A 24,077-nucleotide genomic window follows, 5' to 3' on the forward strand; every position below is an offset into this window, starting at 1 on the left:
CACCGCAGGTCAGCCCACAGCAGCTGCCGGCTGAAGCCAGGACCGCGGCGGTGACTGTGAGGGGGCGGAAGAAGCCGCCCAGGGAGTGTGCTCAGCACCCCCTGCAGCACCCCCAGAGGCCGGCGGACACTCTGCTCCCTCTCCCGCCCTGAGTGTCCCTCTGTGGCTGCCCACCTCTGTGCCGAGAACGGGCTGTTCAGCTCGAACTTGGTGACCGCCAGGAGGCGGTGTAACTCCTCTCAGGGAAGCCTCTCCGTGCAAGAGCCTTGGCTGCTCTGTGGGGACACTGCTGCTCGTTCATTCGGATCTGAATCTTTCCTAAGTGCTGTTCAGGTCTTCCGATGAGTGGAAGCTCTCAGTATGAAGACGGCCGTGGATCTCCACCGTGCTGCCTCGGTGTTAGCTTGCTGCATTCTGATCCTCATGGCCGGCGCCTTCGCTCAAGGTAAATGGAGACTTTATTTGACGCTATGTCCTGTGTCACATCAGGCTCCGTTACAATACCCGCCCCAGTCAGATTGGTGTATTTTCAACGGGGACCCAAGGTGTCCGCGATGACCCACGGACACTGGCGACAGTGTGAGCCGCTCTCTCCGCAATGGGAAACCTGCATTTCTGCATCTGGGGCTTACTTGGATCAAACGAACTTTTTAGAAATGAATTGATTTTCACAGATCGGAATCATATTAAACTAACTCCGTCTGTTAATATCAAATGCTGGATGTTAAAGTTCATCACACTTCTTTTTCAAATATCCTTCCAAGACCCTTTCTGCTTAGACCTGTGGCGGAACTATATGGGTTAAACACGCTTCATTTAGAAAGGGTGAATTTGCAATGTAAATGATACAGTAAAACAGATCTCGTATTTACGAACACATGCAGTGTACCTCTTAGACCTGCGCGTTGAGAACTGTCTTTTAGGATTCAAAATGAAGAATGAGATAAGTGACACTTTGGAAGATTTCATCATCTCACTCGAACAGCTAAAGCAAAACAATAATACGCACCACCAGCATAAGCCTTTATAAGTGAATTCTTCTGCTGTATAGCCAGATAATATATATATATGGCATTCGTTCCTGGTGGTGGCACATCCAATGAAATTAGCATGTCTTTGAGAATTATAGTTGAAATTACGCTCCTTGCATTTTTAATGTGGGAGTCCAGAATGCAATGAAGTCCCACGAGCGGATCCACTGTCCATCAGATTCAATGGGTAGACATCTGCCTGTTGGTCATGCCACCCCTTTCTGTAGAAAAACACAGCAATATGACGTTGTAGAAAGTTGGAGGAGGTGTTAGCCGGGAGTAGAAACCATTTTTTAACAACCCTTTGAAATGTAGAAATGGAGGGTGGGTGGGAGATGGACATGCATTATACTTATCAATGGTGAGATGTTCAGCTCCAGTGAGAGATGATAACCTGCCACCTTGTGTCTTTGGAAGTGAATGTGCTGACGCCTTGCCGCAGTTAGACCATTGCAAGGATACACACAATGTGTTATTTTTATTGTTAGTATTAAAACGCTTCAAATGTTCACCGTCTTGTTTGACTTTGTACTTTTTCCCTTGTGTTTATGGTCATCTTTCCTTAACAGTTTTGATGACGGAAACTTAACAGCTGACGTTCGTAGTTTTGACAAATCCACCGATACTGCCTGTCTCTCATACATTTTAATTTGGTGCTGGAATCACATCGTTCTCTGCCATAAAACATGTGTACCGAAGCTCTTGTCACACTTCTGATATCAACGTCATATAATCCATTTCTGGTATTGAAAGGGAAATGTTACAGCATTTATTTGGTAACAGCAATTATTAATAACCAGGCTCTAGGTGTGATTATGTAGAGCTTTCTGTACAACACACACGCACCATGAGCTTCAAAGCTAAGGGTGCCGGAAATCTGAAATAAAAACAGCGAATGCTGTGAATGCTCCGTAGCTTTGAAACTGGAGAAAGTTAGAATTATAACTAATTTTAACCAACAGAAACGGGAAAGTCGGAATGACAAAGAACAGGGAAGGTTCAAAGGCAGATGATATATAACAGAAGGACCCGGGTATTGCAGTGAAAGCAATAAAATTGTTATTCAAGTACTGGAGAAACCAAGGAGTCATCTAAGCAAACAATGGTGCTTTATCTGGCTAGTGTGGAGAAAAATGGGGACTTGTTGGGCTGAAGGTCCTGTTTCTATACTGTGGGGAATCTAATCTAAATGCCATACAAGCTGTTTTGGGTTTCTCAGACATAAATGTTGAGGAGAGTAATGATCTTGAATTCAACTGGTACTCTGATGCAGACAGTTGACTGTTGTTAAAGGTTCATAGCCCACGTAGCACATTTCACCAGTAGTCTCTCAGATAAGCATGCGTAATTGGATACATTGCTGCACTGGCCTTCACAAATGGTTGACTCTACTGCAGAAGGCAGACTGACTGCAATCTTAGTTACTAATAAACCTACAATTCTCCTTGTTTTCCTTTACCTCTTTTATTCTATTGTACCATGACATATATTTAATTTTTTTGTAAAAGTTATAGAAAACTTCTACAGTGCTAACATTCTCCTTCCCACATCTTCCCACTATGTCATTCCTGCTAATACCATGTCTAAAATGGAAATATATATTCACCATTTCACGTGCTTGTGGAATTCTGGGAAGTTGTTGGAATTTCTCATCTACAAGTTAAAATTACTTCTTAAAACTTTTCATGGACTTTTATTTCTGCTCTTGAAGAATCTGAAGGCTCAGTGGAATACCAAACACAGACGATTAATTAGCATTCCACTGCTTTTATTCATATTTAAATTTCTTTAAACTTGATTAGCAGAACATCAGATCTCCAGTGCCGAACAATCCCATTATTAATTCAGTCCATTCTTTGATTTGCACTCTGTGGATTTAAATATAAAATTAGCTTGAAATTAAAGATTGCTGGGTAACCAGTCTAACCATACCCTCCAGGTACAAGGAGTGTATGAGGAGTAATTAAACCTTTGCTATCTATGATATTAAATATGCATTGTAAATACTAATAGATACACAATGGAGTTAAATAATACATTGGAAACTGCAGAAGTAATATTTATAAATGTTTTCTAGGGATGGTTACTCTGCTAATTATTTGGGCAATCAATAATTTACATTTTTCTTCTGTACCTGTAGGAATTGAATGCAAACATGGCTGTCATTCAGTAAATGGATTCTGTGAAACTACTGGTGAATGCAGGTACAAACTCAACTATTTAACTTGGGGAATATTATCTAAGATCCAGATTTGTGAAGAAGATAATTTTGTTTGTTTTTAATTACAAATGACTAATGTCATTTGACTAAACTGTCCAGCAATGGACTAGTTAAGTGTTAACATTGAATTTAGGAATGATTATAGCACAGACAAAGGCTGATTGACCTGTGGAATCCATACTGGCTCTCTACAAAAACATTAAGCTAGTTCCACTCCTTGCTCATAGTGCTGTTGTTTTTCCCTTCGGGGGCTTAACCAAGTCAATTCACATCATTTGAATTTGCCAAACTGTAAGGCAATGCACTGTAGATCATAATTATCTGTTACATAAAAAAGGTCTTATTTATGTTCCCTGGTCTCTTGGCGAATCACTTTTAATCTAGGTCCTTGACTGTTCTGCAATGGAAGAACAGTTTCTAACTATTCTTTCTGGACCCCTGTAAACAAAGTCATTGTAGTTCTGCTGGACCGTAGGGCTGCTCTCTCTTTAGAGAGATATGACTGGTGGTGGTTTCACCTAAGGGTAACCACACCTCATGCTAGGGAGAGGTTGAGAAGGATGGCCTTCATGGTAACCTCAGCTAGTGTGGAAATTGAACCCATGTTGTTGGTGTCACGCTACAATTGCAAACCAGCTATCCACTCCATTGAGCTAACCAAACTCATCAAGACACTTATCAAATCTCCTCTGAACCTTGTCTACTGAGAACAATCCCATCATCTCCATTTCATACCTTCCTATGACTTTATGACACTATGGCTTTGACTGGTTCCATCCCACTCCCAGTCAACTGTCTGAGACTGAAGTAAATTGTTTGCAACTTTGGTGTTATACTTGACTCCAAGATGAGCTTCCAATTACTCTATTTTTATAACTGCACAAAACCCTACTATGTGCTTGCCTACACTGCCTCCAGCTTAATCAGTTCCCTGATTTTAAAATGATCAACCATGTTCACAAAACACTCCATAGCATGACTGTCTAAACCCTCCAAGATATCTGTACTCCTTCAGTTCTAACCTCCATCATTAATTTTAATCACTTCACCATTAGTATTATGCCTTCAGCTGCTAAGACTCCATACCTTCCTTCATCACTTGTTTTTCCTGTCTGATGTTCTAGCATGTATCAAACAGTATTCCGATGGCATCTAAGTTAAATCATATTGAGGTTTGGATTCGTCATCCCAAGATTATTGAGCATGGTTCCAGTTGATATGACCAATTGGAGTTGCACATTATTCATGATTTCTTTACTAAATTAAAGTCAATAACTTTTCAATTTTATGTTATTTTGATTGACCAAAGACTCAATTCTCAGGGTTTTTTTTTTGCCAGTCATCATTTTTCTGGAGTTTCTAAAGCTACCATCTCCCCACCCACCACCTCCCCTGACCCTTGGTTAAAGGTGTAGCTTCTAAATGGAAGAATCCTTGAAAAAACTGTCACACCCACCTAGCAAGTCAAGACAATTTTCCTGTTTTTAATCTTTATTGACAGTAGTTCCCTGAATGTCTAATTACAGAAAAACATAGAAATGTGGAAGGTTTGAATTATAAGAAGAGGGTGGGTAGACTAGGATTTTTTCTGTGGAGCACAGGCTGAGTGGTGACCTTATCAGGAGGGATGTGGAGAAGATGATTGGCCAATGTCTTACTCCAAGGGTAGGCGGTCTAAAACTGGAAGGCAAAGGTTTAAGGTGGGAGTGGAAAGATTTAAAAGGATCCTGAGGGGCTATTTTTTCACACAGAGTGTGGTGCACATATGGAATGAGCTTCCAGAAGAAGTGATACAGGTGAGCACAATTATAACATTTAAAAGACATTTGCACAGGTACATGGATAGGAAAGGTTTAGAGGTATATATGCTAAATGTAGGGAAATTTGACTAGTTCAGTTCAGGAAACCTAGTTGGTATGAACGAATTGGACTGAATGGTCTGTTTCCATTCTATATGTCTCTACAGCTCTACAAATGGTTTTAATAAATACCATGTGGGAAGAGTTAGAGTTAGAAATGCAAATCTTTTCGAGGCTCAAGTAAAACATCTCCAGTGTGGAATGAGAGAAGGTGATGCTGAAAAGACTTTGTATTTAAGAGCTGAGTTCCACTCTCATGGGTTGGGAGGGGCCAGGTGAAGACTCCAGAAGGGAAAGCTGAAAACTGACGTCTGTGCTAAAGAATAGATTTATGCATTATGCTCGCCATTTTTAATGGTGATGCCCCTCAAGAGAACACAGAGGTCCATTTTGGAAAGTAGTGAATTTCCTTTTTAAGCAAAGTGATCATTTCTGATTGTGTCAGACATATTCAAAGCAAATCACCAAGCACCTTACACTGACACATTGCAATTATTCTTTTTGTGAATATTTCTACAAGTTATTTCATTTTAATTCTGCACACTAGCCTAAAACAAACACAGGGTGGCACTGTGGCTCAGTGGTTAGCACTGCTGCCTCGCACGCGCAAGGGACCTGAGTTTGATTCCTATCTCGGGCGACTGTCTGTATGTCTCCCCATGTTTGCGTGGGCTTCCTCTGGGTGCTTCAGTTTCTTCCCACAGTCCAAAGATGTGCAGGTCAGGTGAATTGGCCATGATAAATTGTCCATAATGGTAGGTGCATTAGCCAGGGGTAAATACAGGGTAAGGGAATGGATCTGGGTGGGTTATTCTTCGGAGGGTCAGTGTGGACTTGTTGGGCCAAAGGGCCTGTTTCCATACTGTAGGGAATCTAATCTAATCTAATGTCTATGAATATTGTTTGCCAATCAGCATATGTAGATCAGTAGTGGGCTGCCTGGCTTTAACTAGGATTGCGATGCTAAGGATATTGATTTTATGGGGACAGTTTGATAGACCTTAGAATATACTCTGCTTGATGTCCCTTTGGAGATGCAAATGACACACAGATATTGTACATCTGAAATAAGGGATTCGCATTTATTGATTTTTAGGTGTTGATTCCTGAATAAATAAATGACAGGCTAAAAGCACTAAGTATAATTTTGTTGCTTTAAGGAAGCAAATCTTCTCCTAAAATTGTCAATCTTACTTCTGCATTGCTGTCTCTACTTGTCACATCCTTGGTTTATCTTAATAACTGATGCAGTTGAATTTACAAAAAATGAGAGTATTTGTTAAATAAAGCTGCTTGCTTGCCATATCTTTAAAAACAAAATACTATAAAGAGTCATGACAATCATGTTAATTTAATATTTTGATTCCAGTGCAGTTGTGAATATTAAAAATTTGGTTGCATACATGTGCTGAGTATGGATGCATGATGATGCACTGTGTCAGTTGATCCTCCACATTATGCATTTTCAATCTTAATGTGCCAGAGTTAATCACATTTTTACATAAATTGTTTTAGTTTAAATGCAATCGGTCATTTAGATGTAATGCTGCTGCAGATATTATTCCAGACCTGCCATTAAACAATGTCAGTATCATGTTTTTGGTCGCATGTTTCTCTTTTACAGTGGGGCACCTGTATTTTTATACAGCTCTTTATTAAATGGACTCATGTGTGATATTCCTAAATGTAGTCCTGACATTCTTTCTTCTGGGAGAACAGTTTGAAGGATGAAGTATCAACTTTCAATAGAATCATAGAATCTAGGAAGAGGTTGTTGAGCTTGCCATATCTATGTTAACTCTTTGGTGAACAGTATGATTCATTTTTATGCATTACAAACACTTCTTGTGTTACAGGGCATCCATTGAATTTTTATAACATCAGCAGGAGGTTTCAGAGGCAAAATGATTAAAAAACCCTGCTCCAGACATTCCTTCAGAAGTAATTCTGATAATATCCCAACTCTAGAGAATGTGAAATTCAAAAATTATTTTGCTTTTTGCGGAATGGGTCTGTCGTCAATGCAGGGAATTTAACACATAGCTATTGTCACTTGGTGGTGGATGTTATTCATCAGTATTCTCTGATGTTCATGGTATCATGACTGACTGGGCCAATCCCTAATTGCCTTTGAGAAGGTATGGTGAGCAGCTTTCTTGAACTGCTGCAGGCCATGTTGTGAGAGTACACCCACAGTGCTGTTGCGTAGGGAATTCCAGGATTTTAATCCAGCAGTGGTGAGTGAATGAAAATATATTTCCCTGTACAAGAATCATAAGAAGTTAGCAAGCGGTTAGAAAAGCAAATGAAATGTTGTGGAGATTGCAGTACAAGTATGGAAAAGTCTTGTTAGAATTGTACTAGGCTTCGAGGGGACAACACTTGGAACACTGTGAGGTGTTTTCATTTTTTTACCAAAGGATATATTTTACTTGGAGAAGGTGCAGTATATTTTGACTAGCTTGATTCCTTGGATGAGAAGATTGTCCGATGATTAGAAGCTGAGAAATTGGGCCCATACTGTCTCAAGTTTAGATCTAAGTGAGATATAAAGAATTCTGAGGGAGCTGAGATAGTAGGGTCTGAGCTGAATTTTTCACACCAGATGTGAGAGATGGTACAGAATTCAGGCAATGGGAGGGGTAGTGTAAACTTCAATGTGAGGTCAGTGACATAGAGTCATAGAGGTGTTCAGCATGGAAACAGACCATTCGATTCAACCTGTCCATGCCGACCAGATATCCCATCCCAATCTAGCCCCACCTGCCAGCACCCCGCCCATATCCCTCCAAACTCTTCTTATTCATATACCCATTCAAATGCCTCTTAAATGTTGCAATTGTACTAGCCTGCACCACATCCTCTGGATCATACCAGCTCAGTCCATACACGTACCACTCTGCGTGAAAAAGTTGCTCCTTTAGTCTCTTTTATATCTTTCCCCTCTCACCCTAAACATATGCCCCCTAGTTCTGGACTCCCCGACCCCAGGGCAAAAAAACAACTATTTATCCTATCCATGCCCTTCATCATTTTGTAAACCTCTATGAGGTCACCCCTCGGCCTCTGACGTTCCAGTGAAAACAGCCCCAGCCGGTTCAGCCTCTCCCTATAGCTCAAATCATCCAACCCTGGCAACATCCTTGTAAAGTAAAAAGTGAGGTCTGCAGATGCTGGAGATCAGAGCTGAAGAAGGGCTCTGGCCCGAAACGTCGAATTTCCTTTTCCTTGGATGCTGCCTAACCTGCTGTGCTTTAACCAGCAACACATTTTCAGCTCAACATCCTTGTAAATCTTTGCTGAACCCTTTCAAGTTTCACAACATCTTTCCAATGGAGACCAAAGTTGCATGCAATATTCCAGCAGTGGCCTAACCAATGCCTGTACAGCCGCAACATGACCAACTGAGGCTCCTGGAGCCAATCATTGGCGATTTAATGTTCTCGATCCATCACTCCAGCTGTGTTACCTGAGGCAGAAGAGACCCAATGTCCAATCACCACATTCCAGATGAAAAAAACCTAAGATATTTAGTAAAATATAACACAAAATAAAAAAAGAAAAGATTCAATCAAATATGGAGGTGCAGGCCAAAAGTCTTAAAATTTAGTCTAATAATCATGACTTCTTTTTGAAAAAACATCACTGTTTCTTAACACAATCTGCAATAATTGTCCAGCTTAGGAAGTTAAATCATTTAGTCAAGTGAAACATAACTGATGAGAATATATAGCTCGGTTGTTATTAACTTCATGACTAACGTTGTTTCCAAATTTGGCATTGACCTCCAAAATTGGTACCAGGCTGATGGGGAGCCTATCACCTTGAAAGCAGTCTGTGCTCACCAGAAAACCCCATCCCAAGGTGTGAACTATGCTCCAATTCCCTTCTTTACCTATGCCCCATTCCACAGCCCACTTATCACTAGGGTCTGTCATCTGGTAAGACCACAACCTCATCTGAAATCCTGGCTGCAATACTGAGTGCCTTCCTCTCAGCCTCACAGGAGTCTCAACCAATGGGCCTGTCCCAACTGTCCCCATTGGTGCAGTGTGACAGGTCTGTTACCGCTCCCCTTTTACTGGCTGGGAGCTCTCTGAGGTGGGACTAGGTCCCAATGTGGGCCAGATGCCCCACTTGTAACAAATTTAAAAAGTATTCAACTGTTTACTGGCTCAGGGCAATTTGGCCAAACAGAGGTAAATCTGCCTCAGGTTTTTACATGAAAGGACAGAACTATCACCTCTAGTATAAAATTCAGCTCATGGATTCTCCTGGCTAGACAATCTAAAACTAGGAGGGCAGTGTCTCCTAAGCATTAGATTATTTTAGATGGGATGAGGAATTTATTCACTGGGGGCTGTGAATCTTTGGAATTCTTTATCCCAAAGGGCTGTGGGTAGGTGCTTGTTCGATATGTTCAAGCTTGAGATTGATGGACTTTTGGATTCTAGAAAACAATTATGTGACTTGGCGATCAAACTGGGAAAAGGAGCTGATGCTGCAGTATCTTTCTCAATGGTGGAGAGATTTTGATGGGCTCTGCAACCCACTCCTGCTCCAGTTTCTTATGTTCAGGACAGCACGGTATGTAACTTGGAGAATAACTTGCATGTGCCCATAGCCTGTTCATTTGGGGCAGCAGTGGTTGTGGGATTGGAAGGTGCTATTGAAGAAGCTGTGATGAGTCATTACAGTATAGCTTGTAGATGGTACACACAGTGGCTACAGCTACAGTACACCAATGCTGATGGCAGTAAGCATCTAAGGTGATGAATGGGTTGTCTATCAATTGCACTGTTTAGTCCTGGATGGCATTGAGCTTTCTGAGGCTTTTTGAAGCTGCACTCATCCAGACAAGTGGAGAGTATTCTCCACAAGGTGATGAGGCTTTCCATTCCAGAAGTTGTACAACAACATAATTGACTGTTGTCAATGCTCAAATCCTTATTGACCATTTCTTTCTTCAAATTTGCTTCAAATTTCCCTACCAATGAGTCATGCAACATAGTTCTGAAGTTTTCTGATAGTCTAATAGATGCACACAGCACTACGTTAGACCGTAGTTTCAATTCAAAAAAGTAAATAGGAAGTGCTGAAAAATTCAACAGGTCAGGCAGCATCTATTCAGAGAGAAACAGAGTTAACAGGCTACATTTTACCAAACATTGGCTGTCAAATTTGCAGAGTTTCAGGGAAGGCTTTTTTCTGCACGTTTTAGCGATCTCACACAGTTCTCCACTGTTTACCTCATTATGTGCAATATTATTCCGGTGTGCTATCTTGCTTTCCCCAATGGCGGAATACTTACCACTGCCAAGATCTTTCACCATCCCTCCAGCTGTGGACCAGATAATTCGCTGCAAGCCACAAATAGCCCTTCACAGACACATAATGGGAGTTAAATAAAGACGTTCAGCTTCCAAGGGAACAAAGGTGCCACAGGTGCTACCTCATTGTAAATAGAAACTCACATTTGTACATTTATCGCTACTCTCCATCTGCCTGATTGAGTGTCATTATAACCACAGCTGTAAAATCTAAGCTGCCTCCAATGAGTGACCCAGAAGGAGGCCAAAGTGCAAACATTGGGAAGGAGCATGTAAACTCATGGGTATCCATCCAATTCCTCTTTACACTTTGGGAGGCCAAATGCAAGATGAAAATATACAGTAAATGGCAGCACTCTTACAGCACAGAGGAATATGCAGAGAGATCTTGGGGTGTAAATCCATAGGTTTCTGAAAGTGGAAACAAAGTGGATAAGGTGGTAAAGAAGGCAAATGGCATTCTTGCCTTCATCAATCAGGGCATTGAGAATAAAGTTGGCAAGTCTTTGTGTAGCTGTAAAAATTTTAGTTGGGCCACATTTGGAGTATTGTGTGCAGTTCTGGTTGCTGCACTATGGGAATGATGTGGAGGCTTTGGAGAGGTTGCAAAAGAGACTTACTGGGATGTTGCCTGGATTGGAGTGCATTAGCTCTAAGGATAGTTTGGACAAGTGTGGACGTGTTCACTAGAGTGTTGAGGGCTGAGGGAAATAAGTAAAATAACGAGAGGCAAGGGTTGGGTGGCAAATTGGAGTAAAAATGTCAAATACTCAAGGGCATAGGTTTAAGATGAGAATGAGACAGTTTAAAGGAGATGTGTGAGGAAAGTTATTTACACTAAGAGTGCTAGGAGCTGGAATATGCCAGGGGAGGTGTTATATGCAGATAGGATAACAGTGTTTAAGAGGTGCATAGACAAGCACATGAAAAGACAGGGAATAGAAGGATACGTATCATGTGCAGGGAGGTGGGATTAATTTAGAATGGCATCATGGTCAGCACAGATTTGATGGGCCAAAGACCTGTTTATGTGCTGTACTGTATTTTATTTTCGATGTTTGAATTACCTCCCCCACCTGTGAGATGGTATGCAGAACCAGCACTGAGCTGTCAAATCACCTCAGGACCCACAACTCCAGAGTTTACCTCTGCCTTAAAAATATTCAAAGATTTTGTCTTCTGCTGTGTCCCAAGGAAGAGCATTCAAAAGACTCACTACCTTCTCTGAGAAAAAACAAATATCCTTATTTCTGTCTTAAATGAGCAATCCTTCCTTTTAAACAGTGACCTCAAGTTTTAAAGGGTGAGCCATGGTGGATAAATTTATACAAACTCTTACCCTTATACGCTAGTCATTTCTCGAATTTCGTTTTGGAAATCTAACTGTATGGACATCCCTCTCTAAGCCTAAAATGGCAGGGCTCTAGAAAAGTGTATAAAAAAATTGTGCAAGTTTCCTGATGTGAGATGTGGCCACATTTTCAACCTAAGGAGAATTCTTTATACAGATCTTTCTACTATAACGTGTGTTTCGTTAACACGAATTGGCTATAATGTGATTGATGAATTATGGATGTTGTTTGGATGACACAAAATCTCTACTGAACAAGTATAGAGATTTTCTATTTTCGATCTTCTACAGTGAGATTTTCTATAATGGTTTTCATAGCATGATTTTCTATGGTGCAAGGTTGCAGAGGAACACAGTTGTCACATTATAGCAGAACAACCTGTATTTGAAAGCATTGCTCACATAGTTTTGTCCTTCAGTGAAGCGAGTTACCTCATGAAGTGAACAATAAACAAAGGACATTGCAATTTTAACTTTTAAAACTAGTTATCTTGTCAATTACTTTTAACTAATTGACCAATTAAAATAAATCTCTTCATCTAAGCTGTACCAGCATCTAAAGTCTTTGGTTTCCTGTAATTGTGCAAATGTTTAAATTATTTATCTTAAACACTGCTTTAAATTTAGTGAGTGTTTTTTTACAAGCGTTTATTTTAAACAAATAATTCCTCAATTAAAGTAGCAGAATTTCGTTGTGTTAAGTTTTTATATGTTTTTATTATATGAATAATTTTGGGTTTATGGGCAGATGATTGTTCAGACATTTTCCCATTTTACCAGGATTCTTTAAGCAGTAGTGCAGAAATATTCTTATTTTACATTCTTTTGTCTTCAGTAATTAATGTTTTGCCTTGTTTCCATTTTTAATAACTGTCCTTTCTGTCTTTTAAGAATTTCCATTTTAATGTTTCAGTTATCTATTTTTATTTCTCTTTTTTTAACCAATGGGGATTTTAAAGCATCTTGCATCTGGTTTTCTCCTCTGCTAGCAGATTCATACAAACGTGCACAAAATTACTAGGTGCTTCATGATGGTGAACAAATGATTTAATTATCATGCTGATGTAGGATTATTTACAATTCTTTGAGTCATTGTGTTCATTTTGCTAGTTCAGTTTTCCACTTCTTATTTTAATTTTATTCAATTGAATCACAATAAATAGAATACATTATTATTTCTCGTTTTGCTCTGCAAAGAATTTCATATGGCCAGACTCACAGGGATTAATGTGTGATGAGGCACAGATAATACAAAGGTGTCAAAATGAAGCAGAATGTTTCTTTTTTTAAAATGGAATTTAAGGAGGTGTTGGTAGTATTTTCTCACATTATGTCATGAGAAGAAAAGTAAGCCTTTTACTGTAGTGAAGGAGGGAGGAGGAGAGAAACAAATTCATTTACCTAAAGGTAATGATTGGACAACATTGGCAAAGATTCACCAACTGTCCTCACATGGGAATAGGGCATCAAGATTTCTGGGGGAATGAAGAAGAAAACCCTTCAATTACATATCAAAACTACCCAAAGTTTGAAGTCTTCACCATTAATATTTCATGCAAGACTTTCCAAATCCATTTTCACTACTCATACTTTAATTACTTTGAAAATTTCACCTTTGTATAGGTAGCTTGAAAAAAAACATTTATGCCCATAAAATATGGTTATGCCATCTTTAGGCATATTCATTGATGATGTTTAAAGCAGAAGAGAAGCAGGCAAAGATCACAGAGATAAACTAAACTAAAACAGAGCAAAAATAGAAATAGTAGTTGAAAATGAAAAACAAAGGCACAGGACAAGTGTTACAGCAATTATTTCTCCAGAATTATTTCAAGTGAATTTAGTACTGTTTAATCTTTGTTGCTTGTATTGATAAATGGAACCAAAGGACAGAAGTTGCAAGCCTGTGAAGTGATTGTAACAAGGTCAACTAGGTCGATGTCATAGAATATGAGTTCTCTGATTTGGGCTGTTAACCTAGTCCAATTAGGGAATCCTGGCTGACAGATATAAACAGGAGTGCCAGGGTTTTGTTCACCCTAGGAGCTGACTCTGCGCTAGCTGGGTCAGTGTCATATACTGTGCACGTGTAAATAAAAGGTGACTTGGTCATGGGATACTGGCCTCCGTAGAGTGAGTTCAACCTGGTTCTTAACCACATACCATTAGTGACACTTTGCCTAGAATCTCAAAGCTGTTTCTTTGTTACAGGTGTAAGTCTGGCTGGCAGGGAGAGCTTTGCGATCAATGCATTCCTTTTCCTGGCTGTTTACATGGAGACTGCACGAAACCTTGGGAATGTGCATGTGAGGAAGGCTGGACAGGCAGCCTCTGTGACACAGGTTTGTTGATGCATGCTGTGTTCTGCAAATACAAAAGGAAAGCTGTGATATCCTCGATATAAATTAAAAGCAACTGGCAAACACCTAGAATTATTTTTGAGCCTGATCAAAACTTGGGTTTGAATACTTATCAGTAAATTTATTTTAGGTGATTTTTTTTCATTTTGAAGATAGGAACCTATCTAGAAATATTCCCTTATAAAAAGGGTTGATTTTATATGAACTTCATTGTTTTGTGTTCAATTATTTTTGTTCCATATGGTTTACATTTTATAGTAATATAAAAGTTAGAGAAAGAACCTGAATGTCTTGAGTAGAGCTGTCCCATCTTAAGTACCATTTTTCTACCACTTCCCGTAACCATTTTACATTTTTCTTTCCCAATTGTTTAAAATAACAATATTGTTTCCTACCCAAATAGTCACTTATAGTAAATTATTATAATAACTGTGTGAAAAATTTTGTATTCTCCTTTTGTTATTCTAATTATAATGTTGTATTTATGCTTCATTTTCCAATTTACCAACCAGTGGAAACAATCTTTCAATTATTTATCCTTTCATGATTATTCGTACTTTGAAACCTCTTTCTCTTTAACCATCTCCAAGTCAGTGAATAGTAATTGAATGCTTAAAGCTATTATTTAGATAGCTCCTGCAAGAAATAAAATTGTGTTTTTGTTGCTTAGTCTTAAGGTTGCTTAAAGCCTTGGATGCTCCTTCTTCTTTCTGTAGCCTTGTTAGACAGGCACGTTGAGTGCCTCTACACACTTGGGTCAATTACCCCTAGTATGTACATGATCCCAATCTGTGTAATTTGGAGCAAGGTCAAGAATTATAAGGTAAATGGAAACACTATAATAATATACACATCAGTTCCCTTAAAAGAGTCTGTGAATTTTTGGCCCATGAAGTTTAAGTATCTATAATTATCTGTCTAACTAAGCAGTTAGAGATGTAACTTTCCATCCTTCAGGCCTGTTATGAAGGTGTAAGGGGTACTGTACCTTTAAGGAAATTGAAAGCTAGCAAGGACTTAGAAAAGCACACAGAGTGCTGGAAGAATTTACAATGTAACTTTTGGTGCAGAAGAACCAGCACTGGCTGAGTTGCTATGAAACAAAAACAAATTCAAATACGGCCAATCAATTTAAATTATGGCCCAAAGTACCAAACTCCAATCAAGTTTGAATTTGTGACAATATTAACACCAACGAAATGGACTGATGTTTTGGAGTATAAAAATGAAAAAAAAATTGAACAGTTGGAGGAGAACTGCTGAGCCACCAACATGTACAGACTGCCCAGAGAGTAGCTCTATTAAAGGTATCTTTATCTATCAATGACCTATAAAACAGAAATCTCTAAAAAGAAGAAATGAAAAGAGAGGAAGATACAAAGAGAAGATTTGACAGCCCACTGATTTTGAAATTTTAACTTTTTGGAAAATCCTAATCGGGGGGGGGTTTATCGGACTAATATTGTAGTGGGGAGGGTAAAAGATAGGCTAGAGAAAGGAGTTGTTAATAGTTGTTAGTTAACATTCTATGTTAGACTTAAAGAATAAAGTTCTTACTTTTTTTGTACTTTAAATAGTGACTTTTTGGATAGTCCTTGGCCTCTCAAATTTTAACAGATTACCACATGGGGTAAATCTTTTCTGTGTTGCTGGTTTAAATTAGCAAGGGGGGGGGGTTTACCCCATGTCAAAACAGCCTTTGGGATAAATGTTGTTCTGAAAGATTTTAGTGCAGTACACTTTGGCTTGTGTCTCCATTCCATTCTCACCAAATTCCCTCAGTTTCTCGGGTGCACACCAGCTGGATCTAGAAACTTGTTCTTTCAGCTCCATTCCTGTCATTAACAATATAAGCTGACAAAAAGCATGACAAATTCAACCTGGCCAGTTGTTGCTCTATCAGTTTGTGTTCAAATAAAGTGATGGAAGTTGCCTTTGACAGTACAATCAAGTGACACATAGAGGAATCTAGCTCCTTACTTTATAATATTCTTAGTTCAAACATGGACAAAAGAGCTGAACTCTTGGTGAGTGAGGTCAGAATAGCTTCTCTAAACATCAAGGCAGCATTTGACTGAAATTGGCATCAAGAAGCTCTGATGAGAATGGGGTTAATGTGAATCAGGGCAAGCCACTGGTTGGAGTCATACCGATCAGAAAATAAGGTGATTTGTGATTGTTAGAGGTCAGTCATCTCAGTCTGAGCCCATCATGTCTGGAGTTCCTCAGGGGAGTGTTTGAAGTTCAGCCATCATCAGTCCTTTCATCAATGACATTCCCTCTTTCACAAGATAACTGTACAAAGTTCACCAACATTTGTGACACCTCAGATACTGAAGCTGTCCATGTCCAACTGCAGCAGGATAAACAATATTCTGATTTGAGCTTACAAATTCATTGTGCATGGGAAATATCCCAGGGCAGGGCAATGCTCCCTCTAATTTTTCTGAGGTCCATATGTGGCAGTCATTTTGAGAACTAGAAGTTAATATGTTACACACCAATTGGCAGCTGTGATATCATAGTTCAGAGGAAATATTGGGTTTTTTTTGGGGGGGGGAGCGGTGGGGTTGTACGGGTAGGAGCTTTATGATTAAATAGGAGGTGATAGTAGTGTAGTGGCAATGTCACTGAATTAGTATCCAGAAGCTCAGGCTAATGTATCGTGGACAAGGGTTCAAATGCCAGCCTGAGAGTTGTGGAACATAGATTCAATTAATATGTCTGAAATACATAAAGCTAGTCTCAGACATGGTAGCCTTGAAGCCATAATTGATCATTGTAAAAACTCATCTGGTTCACTAATGTCCTCTGGAGAAGGAAATCTGCCTACTTTACTCAGACTGGCCTACATCTCACTTCAGACCCATAACAGACCCATGACTCTTAACTGCCCTCTGAAATGGTCTAGCAAGCTTTTCAGTTCAAGGGAAATTAAAAATGGGCAACAAATTCTGGCCTTGCCAGAGATGTTCATATCCCATCAAAGAATAAAGGATGGGTGGTATTCCTGCACCTCTGTTAACCCACCATCAGGATAAGAATTCAGACTATTAGGTGAAAAAAGTCTAATTGTTTTCATGGCTAATTCTTGCTGTTGGATAGATTCTTTTGAAGATTTCAAGTTAGAACTTAATAAAAGGTTGTTTAAAAATGCAATGAATTCATTTAAAAAAATATTGCATTCCTTTCAACATTAAGGCAATTAAGATGATGATCACTAAGAACATGCTCAGGGAATATAAACAAGGCATTGTATTATAATTCTGCTGTTCTTAAATATATCTATGTATAATCTGGTGCATAAATTACATTTTAAGTTATAATTCAAATGAAATAATTTGAATTAAAAATTAAACACTTTCTTTAATAATGTATCTTTATTCGTATGTGGTTTCTCTGGCCCTAACTCTTTAATTTATAATCTAACCGTGGGTGTTGGCATGTTCAGTAGCAGCCAGCTCACAGCCCTTATCACTGAGTAAGCACATCAAATCCAGCTCCACTCACCTAGCTAAGACCTGACTAGTGAGCTTCTCAGCCAATCACAGGTCTTGACAGTGGAACCCCACCTCGCCCAATAGCTTCCACATCCTAACCAGGGGACTCAATGATGAGAAAATAAGTCCTTTCTTTTCACTTCTCACATAGTGGGAGTCACATGGAAAGTTGGGAATTCATTGCCACTGAAGGCTGTGGAGGCCCCATCATCGAATATATTTAAGAATATATATGAAGAACATATTTAATATCATGCTGCAACTGTACAAAACACTAGTGCAGCCGCACTTGGAATATTGTGTACAGTTCTGGTCGCCATATTTCGGGAAGGATGTGGAAGCATTGGAAAAGGTGCAGAGGAGATTTACCAGGATGTTGCCTGGTCTGGAGGGAAGGTCTTATGAGGAAAGGCTGAGAGACTTGGATCTGTTCTCATTGGAAAGGAAAAGGCTAAGAGAGGATTTGATATAGACATACAAGATGATCAGAGGATTAGATAAGGTAGACAGTGAAAGTCTTTTTCCTAGGATGATGCCGTCAGCTTATACGAGGGGACATAACTACAAATTGAGGGGTAATAGATTTAAGACAGATGTCAGAGGGAGGTTCTTTACTCAGAGAGTGACAAGGGCATGGAATGCCCTAAATGCCAATGTAGCTAACTCAGCCACATTAGGGAGATTTAAACAATCTTTGGATAAGCACATGGATGATGATGGGATTAGTGTGGGGGGACGAGCTGAGAATAGTTCACAGATTGGCGGAACATTGAGGGTCGAAGGGCCTGTTTTGCACTGTATTGTCTATGTTCTAAGACTGAGATAGCTAGGTTCTTGAGTACCAAGGGGATCAAGGGTTACAGGGAGAAAGCAGGAGAATGGGGTTGAGAAACTTATTAGCCATGATTGAATGATGGAGCAGATTCGAGGGGTTGAATGGCCTAATTTCTGCTCCTATGCCTTATGGCCTTATGGTCATTTGGGCCAAGGGGGATTCAAAGGCCTTCCACTTGCTCCCTCATCCCTGCCACTGACTGACCCCAAATTGTGACAAGTGGAGCAACCTCAATCTGGCAGGCAGATCATCCTGGTTTCCAGTAAACCAGTCAATTTCTGTGCCTGCTGGGAAGGCAGGTGATCAGGACACTGGCAATTTGAGGCCCTTTAAGGGACTTAATTACAGGCAATTCAAGAAATGTACTTTCTCCCCCAGCAGTCAATAGCTGAGGTGGTGAGTGAGTGGCAAGTATCTCTCCGAGGCAAATTCTTTATATATACATTCACAGGATATGGCATCATTGGCTAGGCCAGCATTTGTTGGCTATCGCTAATTACCCAGAGGGCAGTTGAAAGGCAACCACATTGGTATGAGTCTGGAGTCTCATATAGACCAGGTAAGGACAGCAGACTTCCTTCCCTAAAGGGCATTAATGAACCAGATGGGATTTTCCCAACAATTGACAACGGTTTCACGATTAAATTCTTAACTCTAGATTTTTATTGAATTCAGTCCATGGCAGGATTTAAACCCAGGAGTCCAGAAGGTTACCTGAGTCCTTGTATTAATAGCTTAGCAATAATACCACAAAACCATTGCTTGCCCCAATAGTTTTCCCAACTATTGGTCCACTTTTGCTACCTTTCTTGCCACCAACAGGCAGAAGAAATTGCACCCTTCATTTTAATTAACTGCATTATTTTTCATTACAGCATCCAACAGCTGCTCACCTGTACAGCCCTGTGCTAATAATTCTACATGTATAGAGAGTGAAGATGGTGGCTTCATATGTATCTGTGGACAGGGGTTTATAGGAACCCATTGTCAATTTCGGAAAGGGTCTTGCCACAACAAACGGTACGGGATGCATGCTATCTATATGACAGGATTTCAAGCAGCTTGCTAAGTTTCTAAAACAGATATTATGAATGAACTATTTTTGGCTCATCTGACCTCATCCATTCAGAATAACTTCAGTGCCTTCCACTGTAGCAGTCAAATGATCCATAGATAATACCAAGCGATTTTCGTCTCTTCTTCTATTCAATCCAAAATTTGTCCTTTAATTTAAATGAGTCACCACTTTAATTTCCTCATTTTGATTTCTATCATGTCCACATGCTGAAGAGATCCCTAAGCTCCAAAATACTAAATTTTGATTCATCCTAATGCATATGCATTCATGTCAGTGACTGATAAACTGCATTATACTGTGCTGAAATTAATCTAACTGCTTTATTGCATTTCTGAATAAGTCATATTGAATAATAAATCTAAAGCTGCAAAAGGTTACTGTTTAACTGGAGTTCATTGAACAGCAAGTGGTTTAAAAATCTCTTTGGCAGATCCGTATAATAGAATAATATTCAATGATTGAATAAATTGGAACAAAGAAAGAGGTCTTTCAGCCTATAGTACTTGTGGTAAAGCAACTCTTCTTCTGCAAAAATGTATCTAATTTCACTTGCTTTCTTTCTATATTTTCAAACTCTATCCAATCCCTACTTAAATAAGGTTTGCAGTTTGTGCCTCAAAGGTCACTTACATTTTAGGCCATTTAGCTTGACAAGTTTTGCAATCCTTTAGAGTTGATGACTGCCCTTAAGTTGTCCTGATATTGGGTTCCCCAGAGAATTTTCATCCAATGATCAGGACAGCTGTGAGCGACTGTAACCTGCTGACAGGACAGATTTTGCATGTTGTCTACAATACTCTTAATGGTGACATACATCTGTATCATGCCTTGCTTTTCACACACCCTATGTTCCCACCTTCTTATCGAAGTGTAAAATATGGCTGGAAAATGCTAAGTTTCACCTTCACCTCTGGAAATAGAGAAACATCTCCAAGATAAAAATGAAAGCCTTTCAGTCAAAATTATATTTCCAAGTGTGAATCATTTGAAAAACTACAGAACAAACTGTACATCTACTTGAATGTTTGTTTATAAATTATTTTGCTTATATTGAATTATTTAACAAATAATGATAATTATTAGTGCATATCTATCAAGGATTTTGCAGGACTAACTCAAAACTACAAATAATATCTAATCACAATACTACTATTTAACTGTTCACTAATGCACATGTGTTTATGGATGTTATTTTACAGGTTTAAATTTATGTATATCTGTATTTTTATCATAACTGTGCAGGTTTGTTATTTACTATGAATGCTTTCCAGTGAGAAGTCCAGAACAACCTTACTTGTGGCAACAGAGTTGTACTGTATATGGTAGTTGGAAGTTATGCAGTCCATTGAAACCCATAGTTAATTGGAAAAGTGTGTACAATGCCCCAAATCCACTCCCACAAGTCAGGAATGGGATGGAATACTCCCCACTTGCCTGGATGGGTGCAGCTTCAACAACACTCAAGAAAGTTGACCCCATCCAGGACAACGCAGCCCACTTGATTGCAACCACATTCACAAGCGTCCATTCATTCCACCATTGATGCTCAGTAGAAGCAGTATGTTATCTACCAAGATACACTAAACAATTCACCAAAGATTCTCAGAAGGCACCTTCTAAACTCATGATCCCTTCCATCTAGAAAGACAAGGGCAGCAGATACATGGGAGCATCACCACCTGCATATTCCCTTCCAAGCCACTCACCATCCAGACTTGGAAATATGTCAGTGTTCCTTAACTGTTGCTTGAATTCCTCTCTAGGACATTGTGGATGAACCTACAGCACGGTAGCACAGTGGTTAGCACTGCTGCCTCACAGCGCCTGAGACCCGGGTTCAATTCCCGACTCAGGCGACTGACTGTGTTGCGTTTGCACGTTCTCCCCGTGTCTGCGTGGGTTTCCTCCGGGTGCTCCGGTTTCCTCCCACAGTCCAAAGATGTGCGGGTCAGGTGAATTGGCCATGCTAAATTGCCCCTAGTGTTAGGTAAGGGGTAAATGTAGGGGTATGGGTGGGTTGCGCTTCGGCGGGTCGGTGTGGACTTGTTGGGCCGAATGGCCTGTTTCCACACTGTAAGTAATCTAATCTAATCTAATCATGTGGATTGCTATTGAAGAGGACAGCTCACTAATACCTTCTCATGGGCAACTAGAAGTGGGCAATAAATGCTGGCCAGTCAGCAATGTCCATGACCCATGAGTGAATAAAAAAGACTGGCATTGTTGTAACAGGCTGAGAGAGGTTGTAGCATCACTTCCTGTAATACTAGGGACTATTTTCCTTTCTCTGTGCCTGGAACAGTTGGATGACATTGATGCCCTTAATACTTTGAAACAAGGTGTAGAGAAAGCCATGATCACAGGGAGCCAGAGTGATCTATGAAGAAAAGAAAACTTTAAATTAATGGCCAAAGAAAAGGCTCAGTTTGAGACATGCATGTTCCACATAATTTCCCTCTATTTAAGAGTGTGCAGGTGATCCAATTTCCCAGGAATGAGACCAAAACAAATCTCTTAATGGGAACAATGCTCATTACTCAAGGAAGTAAAAATAGCAGACATTGCCATTTCATGCTAATATTGGATTCCAAAAAAGCTGGTATGATAGTTTCAAGATTATTGATACATTACAGATGAATCAATTCAATATCTATTACTTACTTATTTGATTACAGGCCACGTTGTCAGAATGGAGGAAGCTGTTTTGATGATAACAAAGCTTATTGCTTTTGTTTGCCTGGTTTTACTGGTGACTTCTGTGAAATAAACATCGATAACTGTCACCCAAACCCTTGTGCCAACAATGGAACCTGCACAGATCAGTTTTCTGGATTCAGCTGTACTTGCCCTAATGGATTCACTGGCAAATTCTGTGATTATTCAGTCATATCTTGCCTTAGCCATCCATGTCAAAATGGAGGCACTTGCCATGACCATCTTGGAGGAGGATTTTATTGTGATTGCCTGCCTGAATATGAGGGAGAAACTTGCCAAACACAAACATTTAATCATGACACAAAGCACAATGTTTCTAAGCATACAGTAACACGTTGGATTAGACATGGCAAACCCCTCCAACGACCATTGCATATCTCTCATAAGTCAACACATCAACAAGGTAATGGGATGTTGACAATCACAGTCAAAGAAACCATTCACAAATCCAACTCACTGCTCAGTAGTAGTCAGATGATGTGTTTTACTGTGCTTGGATTATTGACATGTCTTGTGATCCTAGGGACGACAGGGATTATTTTCTTCTACAAGTGTGAAATATGGCTGGCTAATGTTAAGTATCGTCATCTCCTCTGGAAACAGAGGAAACGTCTCCAAGATAAAGATGAAGACTTTTCAGTCAAAATTATCTTTCCAAGTGTGAATCAATTGACAAACTATGGAAAAAACTATACATCTATCTGAATGTTTGTTTGTAAATTAATTTGCCCATATTATATTGAATTATTTAACAATATATTTAGAATTATTAGTGCATATTCCAGCATTTTGTAATAATTATTGTTTGAATGTTTTTGATAATTGTTATGTTTAGAAACATATACATGAATAATGTGAATTGTAACTTGACCAAGTGGGAACTTGTACATTATGATGGTATTTTTAAATTACCACAACACTGTAACCTGCAGAATGGGATAGCAATGAGTTAAATGCTCCTTTAATTGTGCACAATCTGCTAGAACAAGGCATAGAAAAATCCTACTTATGTCTGAATTCATGATTTATATATTCTGCTTCAATAGATTTAGCTACTGTGTCTAAAAGTTCAATTTTGTAGGCCATTCTCACGGAGTTAATTTTTATATGGTTTATGTTTGAGGGGTTGATGCATTTGCTTGATTTGGACCCAAGTGAAATGCACAAAAAGGTTGTCATAATGGAATAAAGTAAAAATCAACAACACTAAAGAATTCCTGATAACAATCTAATATTTATTGATTTTATAACGGGATTTCTTAACAGCATGCTATACATTAACTACCGATAAGTATTTATAATCACATTTACATTTGTCACTCACAAATGTAGTCACAAATACGGTCAATTTAATCATTTGAAAGAATTAAAAACAACAATTAAAATATGTTATAGCATTTTTTACCAGTGCTCATTTTCAATAGAATTTCACATTTATAATAAAATCAAATCATTAGCATTTTCAGGATTATTCTTTATTTCTGAAACTTTTGATTTTTGATCCCTGAAAACTAAGATTGACTTTTACACGAAGTGTATGAAAGATTATGTTTATTTACACTTTAGATGAAAAATCATCAGGTCGACTTTTACATTTTATGAGAAATGAGAAATTTTACATTAAATTATTCAAAAGCTTAGTAAACTCATGTACAAATTGAAACTTTTGCTGTAGCAATCTCACGCTATTGATACAATGTTCATTTCCCATCAAAAATACATTAAAAAAATTCATTTAAGAGCAATTGACCAAATAGACACTTATGTTTGGTTGCTATATGATATACCTAATTACCG

At 39.1% G+C, this 24,077-nt stretch overlaps 1 protein-coding gene across 1 annotated transcript; it reads left to right on the forward strand.

Annotated features, from left to right (window-relative positions):
• Positions 1 to 266: 266 nt before the first annotated feature.
• Positions 267 to 22,985, forward strand: LOC132817948 (protein delta homolog 1). The gene is made up of 5 exons (XM_060828500.1): positions 267 to 445; positions 3,172 to 3,235; positions 14,004 to 14,134; positions 19,363 to 19,507; positions 22,241 to 22,985. The coding sequence occupies exons 1-5, from the start codon at positions 361 to 363 to the stop codon at positions 22,983 to 22,985; spliced, it is 1,170 nt and encodes a 389-aa protein (XP_060684483.1). The 5' UTR covers positions 267 to 360.
• Positions 22,986 to 24,077: the final 1,092 nt, after the last annotated feature.

Source organism: Hemiscyllium ocellatum, chromosome 8, assembly GCF_020745735.1.
Source record: "Hemiscyllium ocellatum isolate sHemOce1 chromosome 8, sHemOce1.pat.X.cur, whole genome shotgun sequence".
Taxonomy (NCBI): Eukaryota; Metazoa; Chordata; class Chondrichthyes; order Orectolobiformes; family Hemiscylliidae; genus Hemiscyllium; species Hemiscyllium ocellatum.